This window comes from Rhinatrema bivittatum, chromosome 9, assembly GCF_901001135.1.
Source record: "Rhinatrema bivittatum chromosome 9, aRhiBiv1.1, whole genome shotgun sequence".
Taxonomy (NCBI): Eukaryota; Metazoa; Chordata; class Amphibia; order Gymnophiona; family Rhinatrematidae; genus Rhinatrema; species Rhinatrema bivittatum.
In genome coordinates this window covers 81,111,036-81,128,416 of record NC_042623.1, presented here as the reverse complement: position 1 = coordinate 81,128,416, position 17,381 = coordinate 81,111,036, and the positions used below count along the sequence as shown (strand labels likewise).

At 45.0% G+C, this 17,381-nt stretch overlaps 1 protein-coding gene across 1 annotated transcript in view; it reads left to right on the top strand.

Moving 5' to 3' along the window:
• The window catches only part of MAPK12 (mitogen-activated protein kinase 12), a 93,903-nt gene extending 79,150 nt beyond the window's left edge, over positions 1-14,753 (top strand). Inside the window, exons 9-12 of the mRNA XM_029615107.1 lie at positions 749-828; positions 6,933-7,011; positions 10,323-10,496; positions 12,017-14,753. Coding sequence (XP_029470967.1) covers positions 749-828; positions 6,933-7,011; positions 10,323-10,496; positions 12,017-12,087 — 404 coding nt within the window. The 3' untranslated portion in view covers positions 12,088-14,753. The remainder of the gene's footprint in view (positions 1-748; positions 829-6,932; positions 7,012-10,322; positions 10,497-12,016) is intronic.
• The last annotated feature ends 2,628 nt before the right edge of the window (positions 14,754-17,381 follow it).

The following is a 17,381-nucleotide window of genomic DNA, read 5'->3' as shown; positions in this document are numbered from 1 at the left end:
TCTCCTTATTCCTGAATTTTGCCTCCTCCCTCTCTTGCCATGCCTGCCTTTTCCCTCTCTCCTTTCCTGTTTTCTTCTTTCATTTTGCCTGGCAGACTTCCCCATATGCTGCAGTATCTCTTCTGAGACCTAGACATTGCTAGCCATCAACCTTCAAGTTCGCATTCGTAGAACTCATCTTCCCAATGGGTGCTCTGCCGTAATGCCTGTATTTCAGAAGAGAGAACTTGCTACTTGATGTCATTTAGCCCCTATAGTTGAATATTTCATCCGATGTCGATCTTTTAAACTACACTTCTTGTTGAAAGACCTACCCACTGCATTACTCTGCACCATCTACTCTGCATATCATTGCATCATAGAGTGGATCATAAACAGGGCACACATTATGTTCTTCAGACATTGCAGATTGTGTAAGAGCTACTTTCCTTTTTGCAGTCTCTCCTGTAGATTGTCATTATGAAGTAGCCACAATGTTAAACAGGAGACTTCAAAAGCATTTCTAGATATACCTCCTGTACCTGAAGGCAACTCACCTTGAGCTACCAATGCAATGGTATGAGCTAAATCTAAATAAAATATATCCCTTTTCTTTTTGGTTTCAAGAAAATGCAGGTCTGCTGGCATCAGGATTGTGCTTTTTTGTGTATTTCATTTACCCTTGTTTGTTAGCATAACAGGAGCACAGAAGATACTGGTTTTCTTGCTTCTGAGATCAAAGATTTATTTCTTGACCTGTGGCCTTCAGATCTGGACCAGCTAACAGAAATAATGAAGGTGACTGGCACACCAACTCAGGACTTTGTTCAGAAGTTGCAGAGTCCAGACGTAAGTATAGATCCTCTTACTGATGTTTATAGAAAACAAGGGAGTCAATTTTTAAAGGGTTTAGGAGCTATATTGATTCCTTGACAGGCGCAAGGGCTGAGCACCTAAATTTAAGATCCTGTTTTCACTGGTAGGCTGATGCAATATCGGCACAGGGAAAACAGGCGCTCATGATTGGCACATGTTGGGAGAGCAGGCACTCAATCGACCTTTCTGGAGTGTTCACGGTAAAAACGAGGAGCTAGGGGAAATTGTATTAGCGCCTCCTTGGCAATGGGCCCAGGAAAGGTCTGCTGTCAGCCGGTTAGGAAAATGGACGCTCAATTTTATGAGCGTCCCTTTTCCTAACCTGTATATAAAACATGGGTTGCTATGAGGGCATACTTAGGACAGAGAAAAAAATATAGATGCTTAACACTGATTTTCAGCGGTAATCATCTGACAGGCACCTAAATCTAGGTGTGAAGGAGTGGCCTTTACTACCCCTCTTTAACCTGTGCGGGACCAGGCTAGATGCCTGGTCCACCTTAAATACCATAGAGGGAGAGAGCTGTCTGGGCGGGACCCTGCTGGGCAGGTTAAGAGGAGAACCCAGCTGGGATCAGGAGGACCCTGCGTCTCCAGGAGTAGGAGGAGCTCCTGACCCTCTCTGGGAAGTTTTTGTATTGTAAGATTACTGCAAAAGTAGGCAGTTATTGTTGATATTATTTACTGGTTATGGTAATAAAAGTTGAAATTGCACGAGAAAAGGCTGTAGTCAGCTTGGTTCCTGCTCCAGCCCACAAGATATCGCTCAGTCATCCTCCTACTAGGCGACTGAATTGTAGGCCTAAATTTAGGTACCTCAATGGAATTAGAAGATAGGGATTCCCTTGGTGCACCTCTAGTCTTGTCCCACTCCTTGGCTGGGCTGGTATTCATGAGCCTTAAGGGAGGGATTCCCTAGGGTTGATGCACAGTCCTTTTACCTTTGCACCAGGAGGAACACTGCAGGACATGGAAAAGGAGTGTGAGGTGAATCCTAACATTTAGTAAGGTATATTGTTTTATATTGTGTTAATAACAATGAGGGGCTGGAGAACAGAACAAACAGTGGAATTTGCAGTTAAAGAAAATATCTGGCAGTGTGTGAAAACCCAGCGTTATTCCCTTTGCATGATGGCAGCTCTCCTGATGTTCGTTCCAGTATGCCTGGATGTTGCAGTTCTGCAGTGCTGGAGAAGGTGATCCATCCACAGCAACGTTTCCCTGAGCCAGCGGCCATCTGCTGCTGAGTCCACTGCCCTGTCCCTACCTTTTCAAACGTGTGAAAGAGCAAAATCTGCATTTTGTAAAGATCTCGCGTTGTTCACTAATGTATTCTTCCTAGGCCTCAATGGGGAAAATTCCACGCAAAATTTGCCAGGTCTGAATTATTTAGTTATGCTTTAAAAAAAAAAAAAGTATAAAAATAAAAGGAGCTTCCAAATGCTGAGAGAAGAAAAAATAACCTTTTTTTTAATCATAAAACTTCTCATTAAATGGTGAAAAACCTTGCCAAAGTAGACATTTTCAGAAAAGGCCAAAAGCCTAATTTTCAACGTCTTCTCTAACTACCTGCAGCAAACAGGAACTTGTCGTAAGGATGGGTCCACTATTGTTCTAAGGTATCTTTTGTAAGAACATCTTTGGAACCAGATAAAACTCTCTTATGTCCAGAATTATTTTGGTGGGAGGAAACACACTTAGAACTTGAAGGGAAATTCTCGCTTTGTCAGTGTTACAAGGGAAGGTGGGGGGGACCCCCCCCCTCCCCGTAAGATCCATCCAGAAATCCTGTAAAAATAGAAAAGAATTTTGAAATGGAAACATAAAGACGGTAGCTTTCAAACCAGCGCACATTTGAACGCACACGTCGACCTGTACCTAGGGACATGGCCATTTTATAATATACGCTGCTTATGCGTGCATGTTGTAAAGTAGCCTGGGCGCGCGCATGTGCACGTAAATCCCGCTTCTACCGCGTAAATTGAGGGGGTTTTGAAAGGGGCGCACGCCGACGCTATTCCCAGTTTTACCAATTCGTCCCCAGTTCGCCCATTTAAGAGCGACGTCCTGAAGACCCCGCAGATCTGCCTGGCTTTCTTTAATTTTTAACTTGCCCGTCATCCACGCCGGGTCGCATAAGTATTTACTCGCACATCTCCGATTCACGCCCCGAAACGCCCACGCCCCTTCTCTTTTTGAAAACTTTCCAGGTGTGCGCACTGTGGGAGATACACGCACAGCTCGGCAGCTTTTAAAATCTGCTCGGCGCACGCAAGCCTGACTTATTCGCCCATCCCCTGATTAATGCACACAATGGACTTTTAAAATTCACCTCATGGGGGCAACTTTCAAACTGTGCTGCAGAAGTTTAAAGTCTGCAGGTACCTTTTAGCCGCAGATTTAACTCTGGGGGGGGGGGGGGGGGTGGAGTATGCACACAGCCTGGCACCCAGTGGCGTAGCCAGAATTGATTTTTTGGGTGGGCACAAGGTTAACATGGGTGGGCACAAGGCATGCAGGTCTACTAGTTGTTTTCTTACTGATAAATAATGCCATATACTGCACCCTAGAATGGCTTTCTAAGTAGTTTGCAACAGCCATTATGTGTCATGTATGAAACTTTAAAATAATTTACTTCAGTTATTTCAAGTATAGAAAACAATCAAATCCAATCATATAATAAAACAAAAATTAATGTATTCTTTCATGAACCATCTTTGCAGAAACCCAGAAATCTTCATAAATACAATAAAATATAATTAATCATCAGAACAGGTGCAGCGCAGAGCTAGGGCAATTCACATTACAAGTAACATGAAAAAAAAAATTCAAATTCTGGTGTAATCTCAGCAAAAAATAACCCTTCACTGCTATTTTGTGAAGTAACAAACTCTTGCAAAGAAAGAGGCATCTGGAACCTTGCCAAACAATCACAGCACTGACTCTCAGGATTCAAACAGCAACCTTATGAAAAAGCAGCAATGCAAATACTACACCAGGCCCTAGAACATTAATACATCACCTACGGGAATAACAGAACAGGCTGGACTACTACTACAGAGAAACTATATGCTAGAAATACTCATTTCTGTCACAAACAGGCAAAACTGAGACCGACCCTTACCTAATATAGAAATAAGGGACTATAAATTAGAAACAGAAACATGTAGATAAAGCCAAAATAGAAAGCCTGAGAAACTAAAATGTCTGAACAGTGGAATACTTAAGAAAGAGCAAAATACAAAAATATAAGAATGCACATTCCCAAAGATGACATATTTAAATTGCTATATGCCAAAAAGACTCTCTACAAAAATTACATGCAGTGATAACAGCGAAATATAAATCTCTCAAAAAACTGCTGTAGCATCACAATTTTCACCCAGCTGGGTGGAAGAAACGCTGGGTGGAAGAAACGCAACATCGGCAGACGCCGCCATCCCATGCCGTCCCTAGCACCATCTATTTCGGCCCCCGACGAAGGCACGAGCCGAAACACGGATCCAGTGTCGGGCTTTTTCTATGCTAGCCTCATCTGAAAAACATGGCGTTTCTTCACTTAAGTTAAGTTCATGTCAATGTGACTTACTATATCTTTACCACCAATAAGTGACAATTTTTATTCTCACGGAAGCATAAAAAACACGGAAGCATAAAAAAATATATAGAGCTGTGACCTATGATTATAAACGTGGGCAAATACAATTTATGCTAACTTAGCATTACTAATTATGCCGGTTTATGAGGTCTGGTATTTCAAAAAAAATTTCTCTCACTTGAGGTGACTCAGAATTCTTGTTGTTAAAATTGTGATGCTACAGCAGTTTTTTGAGAGATATTTAAATTGCTAACATCTCTCTCTCTCTCTCTCTATATATATATATATATTTTTTTTTTTTACCTTTGTTGTCTGATCTTTGTATTTTTCTAATCAGTTGGTCCTGGTCTCTCTTTCCCATTTTTTCCCTTGTCGCTCATTTCCTAGTTCCTCTTCAGTGTCTTTTCTACTGCTGTCTTCTTCCCTTCCACACACGCACATATATATACATAAATGCTTTCTCTCACAGACTCCCTCACACACTCAGGCTCTCACTCTCATATGCTCTCCCCCCCCCCCCCAAGCTCACATTCTCTGCAGACACACATACAAGCTCTCACTTTCTCACCCCTCCCCAGGCTTATATTCTTATGCACACACAGACACACATCCAGGCACCCATTCTCATCCACACATACACACTTTCAAACACCCATTCTTACCCACATATTCAAGCTTCCATTCTCACCCACACACATAAACCCAGGCTCCCATTCTCACCCATATATATACACATTCAAGCTTCCATCCTCACCCATATATACACACATTCAAGCTTCCAACCTCACCCACATATTCAAGCTTCCATTATCACCCACACACATTCAAGACTCCATTCTCACTCCCATACACACCCAGGGTCCGATTTTCACCCACACACACACAACAAGGCTCCCATTCTCATCCTCACATACACATTCAAGCCTGTGCACAGTTTCCGCTTCCTCCCCCCAGAGCAGGAAGATCAGCTGGCCTCTCCTGCTGCCACTGGCCTCCTGCGTACGGCCGACCGATCTTCCTGTTTGGGGGGGGGGGGGAGAAGAGCGGAAGCGCCGCGCACAGCTTCCGCTTCCTCCCCCCAGAGCAGGAAGATCAGCTGGCCTCTCCTGCTGCCACTGGCCTCCTGCGTACGGCCGACCGATCTTCCTGTTTGGGGGGGGGGGGGGGAGGAGGGCAGAAGCGCCGCGCACAGTTTCCGCTTCCTCCCCCCAGAGCAGGAAGATCAGCTGGCCTCTCCTGCTATCTTCGAGCCATACGGCCGACCGATCTTCCTGCTGGGGGGGGGGGGAGCGGAAGCTGTGCGCGGCGCTTCCGCTCTTCTCCCCCCCCCTCCCAAACAGGAAGATCGGTCGGCCGTACGCAGGAGGCCAGTGGCAGCAGGAGAGGCCAGCTGATCTTCCTGCTCTGGGGGGAGGAAGCGGAAACTGTGCGCGGCGCTTCTGCTCTCCTCCCCCCCCCCCAAACAGGAAGATCAGTCGGCCATATGGTTGTAGGACCGCTTCCCCACGTGTGCCGTGATGGCGTGCCAAGCATGGGTTCTCCTCTTCACTGTCGCGGGGATGGGATCCCGCGACAGCCTTGCAGTTCTGGTGTCAGTTGGGTGGGCCTGGGTCTAAATTGGGTGGGCAGCTGCCCACCCGGCCCACCCGTGGCTACGCCACTGCTGGCACCTACTGTTCGTGCAGGTATCTTTTCCGGGAAAATCTAGGCATGTACTTGTAATACTTGACAGATTATAGCTGTGGGTGCTAACTCTTCCCCTGGGGACCCCTCTCGTATCTGTGCGTAAAGCTATGAGAGGAGTCGTACTCTGCATATAAATTGATGCACAGATATGGTAAGCAATTTTCAAAGTCCCCTTTTCAGTGTGCAAAGGGCATTGAAAATTGCCATCTTTTAGCCCGATTAGTAAAAGAGTTAAGCTCCTAGATGTCTCAAACTGGACATTTGCCCAATCTGAGTGTCCAGATTCGGGAACCTAAAAAGTAGGTGGCGACAGGTCAGGGGAGCGAAGTTAGGGACTCGGCACTGATTTCTAGTGCTGGGCACATAACTTAGGGGTTCCAATATCTGGCATTAATTTTAGGTACCTCATTTTAAGAGGCCAAAATTTAGGCACCTATAGTTAGGAGAATGTAGCGTGAAGTTTAGCGCATAACTTTTAGAGGCCTGCATTGAAGAGATCAGGGTATGTTCAGTATCGGGCTCCTAGCATCTTACTGGAAATTGTAAAAACTTGCAAATTCATTGAGACAGTGGAAAATACTTGGGACAGGTGTCCAGAGTTTCTGGTTTGGATACAACCTGTGCTTATAACAAATCCTTCAGATACAGGGTGAAAGGTTTCTGTACAGCAGTGGATGGCATGGATCAGTCCTGTCCCAGCAGGAAACAGAGTAACTGTACAGTCAAAACAAAACCATTGAACTTTTTAATTGAAATGGGATTAAATTTTTATTTTTTTTTACTTCTCTTTTAGGCAAAAAATTATATCAAAAGCCTCCCAAAAGTGCAGAAGAAAGATTTTGCTGCAGTCCTTCGATATGCAAATCCTATGGGTAAGCACATTTATAGCCTAGTTTCCTATAGGGAACTTGGCCATATATAAAAGCATCACATCTGTTTGTCTGATTCCTGTCTGTGTGTCCAACCCACCCCAAATAACTTTTGTCCCATTCATCCAATTTCATTTCTGCTGCAGATGGTAGAGCGCTTACCCTTTCCACGTGGAAGTGTCCGTGGCACTCAGAATTCCTGAGCTCCATATTCAAAGTTACCTGGACACACCCTGAGGTTTAAATTTCCCACCTCCCTAACATTACTCGGCTAAAATTCATCCAGATAGATCGGGGGCATTCCGGTTGGGGCTGAGTTATCTGGAAAGGACTGATCATGGTTACAAAGCAGTTCCAAAGTTATCCGGGGACATGTACGCAGATAACTTTAACCTTGACTGGCTGTATTCAAAATACAGCTGCTTAAAACCCTTTCAGGCCAGAAGATCTCATTTTTCTCCCCAACCCCCAAAACACTTGCCGGCAGCAACGGTCTCTTCTCTCTTGCTGCCGACTGACACGCGACCCATCCATCCTTACCCAAACCAGCGGTAGGGGGCAGAGTGACGGATGGGTCACTCATTGGTGAAATATCCTGCCGGCAGCCGCTGAGCTGCCACTACCACTGCTTTGGCAGTGGCTGTCTCTTCTCTCTTGCTGTCGCGGCTGCTGCCACTGGGACCCTGGCGCCCTAGGCCCCTGCCTAGTTCACCTAGTGCTTCCGCCGGCCCTGTCTGCTACCATTAGACATGGTACAAATCTGGGGACATCTTTTCTGTAAGAGGATGCTTACTGTGGTTGCTGTCTTCTATTTTCTCTCCAGCCTTTCAGTTTGACTGATCTCTATATTTTTCTTACTTTTTGGAATGGCAGCTAAAGACAAAATGTCTGCTGTAAAGTGAAATATCCTGCTGGCAGCGGCTGTCTCTTCTCTTTCTGCCGACCAACAAGCGACCTGTCCATCCTCACCCAACCCGACTACCGGCTCGAGGGGGGGGTGTGGGTGGGCGCAAGGCAGAAGGTTCGCCTAGGGCGCCTAATACTGTAAACTGAACATTTTCAGGGTGTGGGCCTTGGGCATTCCATGGGATGTGCTGACCCAAAGCAAAAAGACAAGTGTGGGCCACTCTGGTCCTCAAAGCCCACAAATGGGCCTGGTTTTCAAAAAGTGGAGGCAGTGCTTGCAAATCTATCTCATGCATATTCATTGTGGATATCTGTAAAACTAGACTTTGTTTGTGGCTCTTGAGGACCAGAGCTGGCCACCCCTGCCATTAGAGTCTCATTTCAAACCAATACTTATGAATCTTTTTATTGTTTCATTACTTTATTATTCTGGTGTATTCTTACAGTATGTAAGGTGACAGTGCTAATTATTCTTCCTCTAGTAATGATGGGGGTACAATGCCATTGCAGTGACTGGCTCCCCTTGTCTGCCCCGACATAAACCCGACCCTCTGTCCCTTTCACAAGAAGATTGTTGAATCCGACTTCTGACCGATGTGCACAAATGTTTGATCCACCATGTCCCTCGCTTCCTCCCCATCTGGCCTCAGCTCTGCACCCTCCCCTTTACTCCAGGGTCCACTAAGATGCTCGGGGGCTGGAGTAATGCCCAAGCTCTCTTCTGCTGGCCACATCGTAGCTCTTCTGTTCTCCGGTATCTGCTCCAACGCAGCTCTGGATGAAACACAGCAACACCACCGTCACAAACCCAGATCACCTTTTATGTAGCAAAAGACCACAGTGGGAGCATAGTGACTTCCCTTTAATTGGCATTATTTCTAGTAGTATAAAATCATAGAAAGATAAGCCTGCAAGGGACCTCAAGAGTCCAACTAATCTGTTCCTATGCCTTTAGGCAAGATTTACCCTGTCTAAATCATTCCAAATAATTGCCTAACTTATTCTTAGCCAGATTGGAATGGTTACTCCCTGGAGTACAGCATTTCCAAGGGCACTCTTTACCTCCAGCGTTTGCTCTCCGGAGATAATGCTTCCACCCTCCCAACCCCCAATAATTGTTTTGAGGGCAGGAGTATGTGTTGATGCAATTATTTCCTGGCTAATGTACACCCCCCCCCCCCCCCACCGTACTCCCAGGCAAGTCTCTTACTTTTCCTCCACTCCTCCACCCACCCACTGGTGCAGTCCTTTCCTAACCTCACCCACTCCCCGCTCAATCTCCTCTTCTCCCCCTCTCTCGTAGCCCTCCTATTGAAATAGCCCCCATGGCTGCATAGGGAGTTGGGGAGATAGAGGGGCATTGGTTATCTGAGGCTGGCAGAGCCTGGGTAACTTGCCGGCCCCGCTTTTCCAGCCCCCCCAGCTGCTCCTGCCTTTCTTTGGCTGGTGGGGTGCAGGGGAAACCCGCTGATTCCGCCACTGGCTTCTCCACATCCGTTTTCAGCTGTACATGCTTGGGTTTCATGCGTAGGCTAAAAACAACATGGACAGACAAGGTCAGTACGCACAGGACTTCAAGTAAAGAATGCCTGAAGACCACTTCCCTAAGCAACCTGTTCCAGTGCTTGAGTATCCTTTCTCTTACTGATTATAGACTGGAGATCTTCATGGTAGGACCCAAAAAGCAAAGCGGAAGCCGATCCAGTTGGCTGTGTAGCAATGAAGAGAACGAGAATCGGATGATGGAAAAAGCCCTTTATTGAAATTTGCCCGACTCTGGCCGAGTTTCGCTCTTATATATAGAGCTGCCTCAGGGGCATTCAATTTGGGCAGGACTTAGTGTGCCTGCAGGGCCGATGCGACAGTGTCGTACATAAACTAGAAACTTATAACCTGTTGTGTCATGAATCTCTGCTTTGATTATATGGTAATGCCACGTAGCACCATTAGTAAAGATGACTTCATTCAATTTGCATCGTCAAACACAGTTAGAAATTGTGTGACTGCGGAGTGTGTCCACAAAAGTTAAGCCGCAATAAAGGGCTTTTTCCATCATCCAATTCTCGTTCTCTTCACTGCTGATCTTCATGGGTAGCCTTCATCGATATTTCACTATTCTTGTCCTAAACCTCCACCCTAGCTCGTCTTTCACTTCTCTTCTTGTCTCTGTGATATTTATGAACCAAGAAAGGAAGTAGCGGTGAGACAAGGGGGGGTCTCCTTAGTGAAATAAGTGTCCATTTCAGGGTTTTTCAGTTTTGTTTGTATGATATTTTGTGGTATGTGAAACAGTAATTCAGTACGTGCACTCTTAGCGAAGGCTTCTCTCTCTTTCTCTTGCCTTGTGTCTACTCTGTTTGCTCTGTCATCACCAATTTTATGAGATATTTTTCCTTTGTGCTGGGCAGCGGTAAACCTTCTGGAGAAGATGCTGGTGTTGGATCCAGAAAAGAGAATCACTGCGGCAGCCGCATTAGCTCATCCCTACTTTGAACAGTTCCGGGATGTCGACGAGGAGACGGAGACTGAGCCATACGATGACACTTTTGATAACGTCGAGCTGCCCCTTGATGAATGGAAGCGTAAGTGTAATGAGGCCAGGATAGGACAAAGCAGAACCTTCCCTGTAGGATTAGCGTTAACTGGACAGGCATGAAAGATAGATTGACTCCTGGAAAGCCTCTTACATCTGTCTGGACAAACAGAGACACTTAGGGAACACTGACTCCAAAATAAAGCAAACAGATCGACTGCATATTTGGAAGAACTTCAGAGATCACTGCTACTCTGTCATGTGATAGCTGATGCTTCTGCCAGTGTGGTTTGCCATTTAGGACTATCACAGTGCCCAGGTTTGGGGGGCAAGCAAAACCTGCATGCAGTGACAGTCTTAAACAATGAGAAAAACTAGCGGCAACACCCGTCAACTTTTTATAATGCACCTATGAATTGCATATACTGTATGTAGGTGTTTTGAATATTGGGGTACATTTTCAGAAGCTTAGTTTGAATGTTGGTGCATAAAATAATGTTGCGCCCTTAACTTGGCCCAATGCATTCAGGGTGGATTTTCAAAATCATGTATATAATTTTATTAAAAAGCATGACTTTGCCCGCTCAAAATGGGGCATTTTGGGGACATAACTTGAATTTTCAAAAAGTTGTGCATGTAAATGGTATGCTGTTAATATGGCTAAGTTACGTGTGTACATTTACCCGCATATCAAAGCAATCTACAAAGTCAGCTCATTCGTATATCCTGTGTTTGCAAATTGGGTTGGTTTTGTGCAAGCTTGAAATTACACATTTTGCTCTCTGGTTCGGTTAGCTGCACCACTGAAAATTTGCCCTATGATATTCTTTCATTTATTTTAAGATGTTGTTTGGATGGGTTCCCTCCCAGTTTGCAGAGGAACTTCCCAACTGATGTTGCCTCTACTCATTGACACTATGCCAGAAATACAGATGGTGATGGGGGGGGGGGGGTATCTTGTTAGCCAGTGGAGCAATGTGATGACTTGGACATCGCCTGTAGATCAGCTGGGCTCTGTGGTATTGTAGCAGGAAGTAAATTGGGTAGATTAGCTAGGCCTTCCAGTCCTTCTCTAAATTTCTAAATATTCCCATTCATTTTGTCCATGTGCCATTTACCTGTGGACGTCTACCAGAATTTATAGTCGCATCTTATTAGCATGTTGCAAAGTACTAAATCTGATTGTGACCTTGGTAACTAATGTAGAAAACCATTAAATAACAGATTTATTTTTTTTTTTGAGGCGGGAATGGTTTTCTCTTGCTCCTATGGGCTTCCAGTTCAATTGAAATTGGGGCTGGGATCTGGCTCCAAGAGCCTTTGTTAGCAATTTCCCAGGGAATTTTTCCTCTCCCAACGCACTTTAGTCCAGTCGCTGCAGCGGTAAATCCTTTGCTCCTTCTGGAAATCTGTAATCAATGTACCCCTGAATCCGACCACTAGGTGATGCTGTTGCGCAGTGACTTGGATGCGCTCACCTCGGGCTGGGATGTTTCGTGCAGGCGTGCTTACAGCAAAAGTCCTTTCTCAGAACCCTGTAAGTGATGGTGAGTTTTGCCTTTCATGCAGGGATCACATACAAAGAGCTGATCAGCTTAAAGCCTCAACAGCTGCCAGAGCCAAAGGAAACAGCCGTGTAACCAGGACAACCAGCCTCTCTACCACTTATGCGAAACAGGAAGGATGTCTAATTTTCTGAGAAGTGAGCTGTGAAAAAAAAAATCCAATACATCAACTGGATGTGTTTGTTTTATTTGTGTTGTAAGAATGTTTGCTGTATTTTATTCTAAGCAGGGAACTAGTGCCTTTGTGTAGTATCTCAACTTCTGGCAAATGTGCAGGAGCTTAATTTAACCATTTCTTGCCTTTTCTAGGCAAATAGTTCTCTCTCAATAAAAAGCAGCAGGTTGTCATACTGGGCAAGCGTATGAGTGGCATGAAAGCATAAGCATTATAGATCTGCCCCAGATAGAGCGCCATCCTGCAGGGCCTTAGAGTTTGGATTGAATTGAGCTCTTGCCAGTTCAACAGGGTCAATATCTTATTATCTATTGTGTATCCCCTGCATAAAGGAAGATCCAAACTGTCATACATGAGGCTTTCTGAAGAGCAGCTCTTTTCAAAGCATCTCTGATAAAAAAGAAAGGTATATTCTCTTAAAATTAAACTATAACAGTGCATGAATACAGTCCCTCTGTGTCTCCCATCCTCCTGCGTTGTGCAGTCTGAACTGTCTGAAGAACAAGTCTTGCCTTCTTGTTGGGCATGGAGTGAGGACAGAACGCAGCAGAGTCCTCGGCCACCTTGGTAGTGGGATCCAAAACGAACTCCTGGGGTGATGAAATTAAACAATGATATGGCATGGAAGACACAGAGGGAATGTACTGATCCAGTATATCAGTCTCTTTTTTTATTACATGACCTGTTTCGGTGGATGAAGTGCTGAAGTCTGGTAAATTGCCTTTTGCTTGCTGAAGTAAATTTTTGTATGCTGCTAATGTCTCTTTTCTTTGTGGACTGTGGTGGGTAGCCTATAACATTTGTAGATAGTACGAAATATTGGGTAGGATTCTTGGAATTGTACAGCATCTGTCTTGTTTTGGACCAACTTTTTTAAAGGGTGTTCGTAATACAGGCAATGGTTTTGATTTTGGTCACGGGGAAATAAAGTGTGCGGAAAGGTTAGACTGATAGGAAATAAACATGAGAGAGGCTACACTGTGAAATGGCACAGATTGTTGTTTGACCTGTGTTTGAACAGCCTTTTAAACAATGGAGAGCTACTCATGTAGCTAACTCAGCTGGGACTGACTGGCATCACCTTGACCAGTTCTGACATCCTAGGAGAGCTGTGGAAAAAAACTTCTCCAGGGTCCAGTGGTTCTCTACAGTGCTCAAAGTTGATTCATGAACCCAAAGACTGGCAGAGGGAAAATTGGGATCAGCAGAAGTGTTTAGCACTAAATATTTTGTGAGCACTGTACTGCACTAACTGACAGCCTCTAATTCAAAGTGGGTTTTTTGGGGAAGCTTATATATACATTGGAAATCTGTGTGTATTTATCATTCCTTTCTGGTTGACTGTAACAGAAGGTTGCCAGTGTGCTCTGTCAGAAAATGCTACGAATTAATCTTCCCAGGCTTATGTGTTTCTGCTTCTACTGGGGGGTAAGTCTAAGATTGGGTGATAGATGACAGAGGGACTTCATTACTAGAAATGTACATCTCTGGGTGGTGGAACTTTAACTTATATTATATTAAAATATATGTACATGGAGAAGATATACATTTTTTGTGTGCTTTTAAAATAATTGTCCCTGCCCTGTTAATAAATTAGCGCACACCTTTTATAATCAAAGCCTTCAGCCGTGCTGTGTCCTGTTGTCTAGTCCTGATCTGATGCTTTAGTGTCAATTTCACCATTGTTTCTCTAGCAGCAATCAAGATTGGTATAAACCTTCAGTTTCTAATGCAACTGTAACATCAAACACCAGGAAAGGGTGGGTTTGAGGGTGAAAGCTATTGTAAATCAAATTCAGAAATGTGTTTAATCATTAGGAATGGTATCACGAGGCGTACAGAAAACTACAGGCCGAAGGTAACACCTTTGTTTAAATATCCTCTGTTTTTACCATTACCCCAGTGTAAAAATCCCTCTTTAAAACTGAGGGTCAATATCTTATTACCTATTGAGTATCCCCTGCATAAAGGAAGATTACTGTGCTAGATAGGGGCAGATTGGCCAATGTAACAGGGCGGTAGGTCTTTTCCCAATAAGCGAATCTCCTCCATTTAGGGATCATTGAATGGGCTTGGGGAAGGAGGGGGAATTTATTAAGAGAGCCCTTACCGGTGAAGAAAGCTCTTAGAAAATAAATATTAGGATATAGCTCATTCCCAGTGTAGTTTGTGTTTATGAGGCTTATCATTTCAGAAAAGGGGAGGCGATGTGTCGTGACCTGAACTAGAGAAGAAGCACTGGGTGCTGCTACTTCCCTCATATCCTGTGCACAGAGCAAACTGGCAGGGTTCATCACAGCCCTGTCTTCATACTTCAGATGATGACAAACTTGCAGTTCTCCCTTGGTCTGCACAGCGCTTGTCATCCAAGGGTGCAATGTGATGAAAATCCTCAAGAACGGGGCTCTCTAGCCTTGAGAGGAGGCGGTGTCTGACAGGACACCCTACTGCTGGGGTTAAGCAACTCAGGAATAAGAACAGTTTCTCTTTGCCTTAAAGAAATGTAAATATGTTCTGCATGTACCCGTAATGTGTCGCGAAGAATAAACTGTTTTTGTAAGAACCAGGGTTGCCTCTGTTTTGGTTTTTTTTTTCTTCCTCCTCTTCCACCACCTCCTGCCTTTGTTCTAGAATTGTTCCCTTTACGGCTTGATTCAGCAAGGTCTTTTCCCATCCACACGTAAGAAAGAGAAAAGCCTTGGTGACTCGGTCCCTTAATGTTGACAGATGTTTTTAACAGCAGCCCACTAAAATCAGCTGTAAGTGGGAAAGCTCATGGTTTCCAGTGTGGGCACTGAAATGGAAGCCATTAGCCTTGCAGAACTGATGATGGCCCTGGAGTGAATGGGCGGACCACATCAGTACAGGCAGGGCCACACACTCAGGAAGAGAGAACCAGCAAATCCAGATTTCTAGTCCCCCTCTATGAGCAATACATCCAAAAACTTTTTAAGTATTTCACTGAGTAGCCGTAAAAAGGCCTGGTTTCCCATTGGTCCTGAATGGGATAAAAACTATCGGGCCGATACAGTAAAATTCGCGTGAGAGCCGGCGCTCTGAGGCGAGCACCCGCTCTCCCGATGCGCGCCCAGGCCACTCTCCTGGGCGCACAATTTAATATTCAAATGAGGGCCCATGGTAATAAGGAGGCGCTAGGGACACTAGTGCATCCCTAGCGCCTCCTTATTGGCAGAAGCGGCGGCTGTCAGCAGGTTTGACAGCCAACGCTTAATTTTACCGGCGTCGGTTGCCGAACCCGCTGACAGCCACGGGTTTGGAAAATGGATGCCGGCAAAATTGAGCGTCCGTCTTCCAACCTGCGAGCCGCGGGCTGATTTTTTTTTGGGGGGGGGGAGGGCCTCCCACTTAATATCGCTATGCTATTAAGTCGGAGGGTGTATAGAAAAGCAGTTTTTTCTGCTTTTATGTACACTTTCCCGGTGCAGGCCAAAATTAAAGGCAGGAGTTAATTTCTGAAAGTAAAATGTGCGACTTGGCTGCACATTTTACTTTCTGGATCGCACGGGACTAACTAATAGGCTCATCAACATGCATTTGCGTGTTGCTGGCGCTATTAGTTTCGGGGGGGTGGGGGGGAGAGTTGGCCATGGGTTTTCCATGCACTTTTACCCCTTACTGTATAAGTGGTAAAGTTAGCGTGTCAAAAACGTGCGGCCAAAAGGGGGCTAACTGTGCGCTCAGTCGAGCGCACCATACTGCATCGGCCCGTATTTTAGTAAATCAAGCCTAAACTATTGTAAAGTGGTTTATAATTTCATGCAGTGACTCCAGTTCTTAAGAGAATCACTTTGCTGGTAGTACAGAATCCCATATGCTATGAAAATTGCCCTCCTGTAGCAGACATAGAAGATTCGCAGAAGAATGTGGTGTAACTTTGGACTCGCATTGTTTACAGTGGGTGGATGAAACGTTAAGAAAAGAAGATCTGCATGTTTTACTGTTGCTGGTGTAGGGGAATTTGTATGTATGTCTATTTTTTGGAGAAACCGTTTCCAGGTGGCATAGACATGTTCAGAGGTATTGCTAGGTAGTTAAAAGACTCTGGGCCTGACCTATGGGACTCAGACCCATAGAGCCCCCTTGCGATTTTTCTAATTAAACTCAACAAACTACAATCAGTCCTCCTCTCCCTGAGAATGATTCTATAAAAATACAAGGCACAAGTGTAGCTGAGATCCTGTTGGCCTCATAATATGTACAACCACACACTGGGGGGAGATGCAATATAGTGAGCTCAGCCTAGCACACAACTTGATGCGCGGTTGGAAGCATGTTTTGGACGCGCTAGAACAACTCCAGATACAGTAATGGGTTTAGCGCATCCAAAACGCACATCCAAACAGGCGCATATCTAATAGTGCTCATCACGTGTAAAAGCCACGTAGAGGAGGCAATTAGATATTACCCCCGCTGCAAAAAAATCACCGTGCACCTGACACGCACGTTTTAACATGGAACATTTTATGCCTGCCCCGGAGCAGGTGTAAAGTCTTGCCGCATGTCAAGGGCTCAACTTAAGAACAAAAATATACTGTTTTCCTGTGGTTCCTCCTACTTAGTATTGCATATTCTAATCACTAAACTGAAAATCGATGTTTTGTTGTCTAGCTGGGGAGTTTTTCTTATCCCATTGGGCCCGTCTTTTTTTTTTTCCCCCCTAACTCCTTTTTCAGGCTTTTCTTTCCAGAAGACTTGGAGACAGGTGGATGCAGTTCACCTTCACAAAAGTGAAAGTGGGGAGGCTGGGAACTATAGGCCGGTAAGTCTAACCTTTGGGGTGAGCAAATTGATAGAATTGCTGCTAAAATAGAGGATAATGCAGTTTCTAGAAGCCAATGAATTACAAGATCTGAGGCAGATTGGTTTTAGCAGAGGTAGGTCTTGTCACAAAAATTTGATCCGTTTCTTTGACTGCATGGCTAGAGAGTTGGATCAGGGGAGAGTGCGAAACGTAGTGTACTTGGCTTTCAGTAAGGCCTTTGACACGGTTCCACACAGGCAACTTATAAATAAACTGAAAGCCCTTACTGGGGTCCTAAAGTGATGGACTTGGCTAGAAGCTGATTGAGTGGGAGGTAACAAAGGACAGTGGTAAATGGAGCTCGTGCCGAGGGAAGGGGCTGATGGGCTGCAGGGATCCATCCTTGGGCCGGTTCTTATCCACATTTTCATA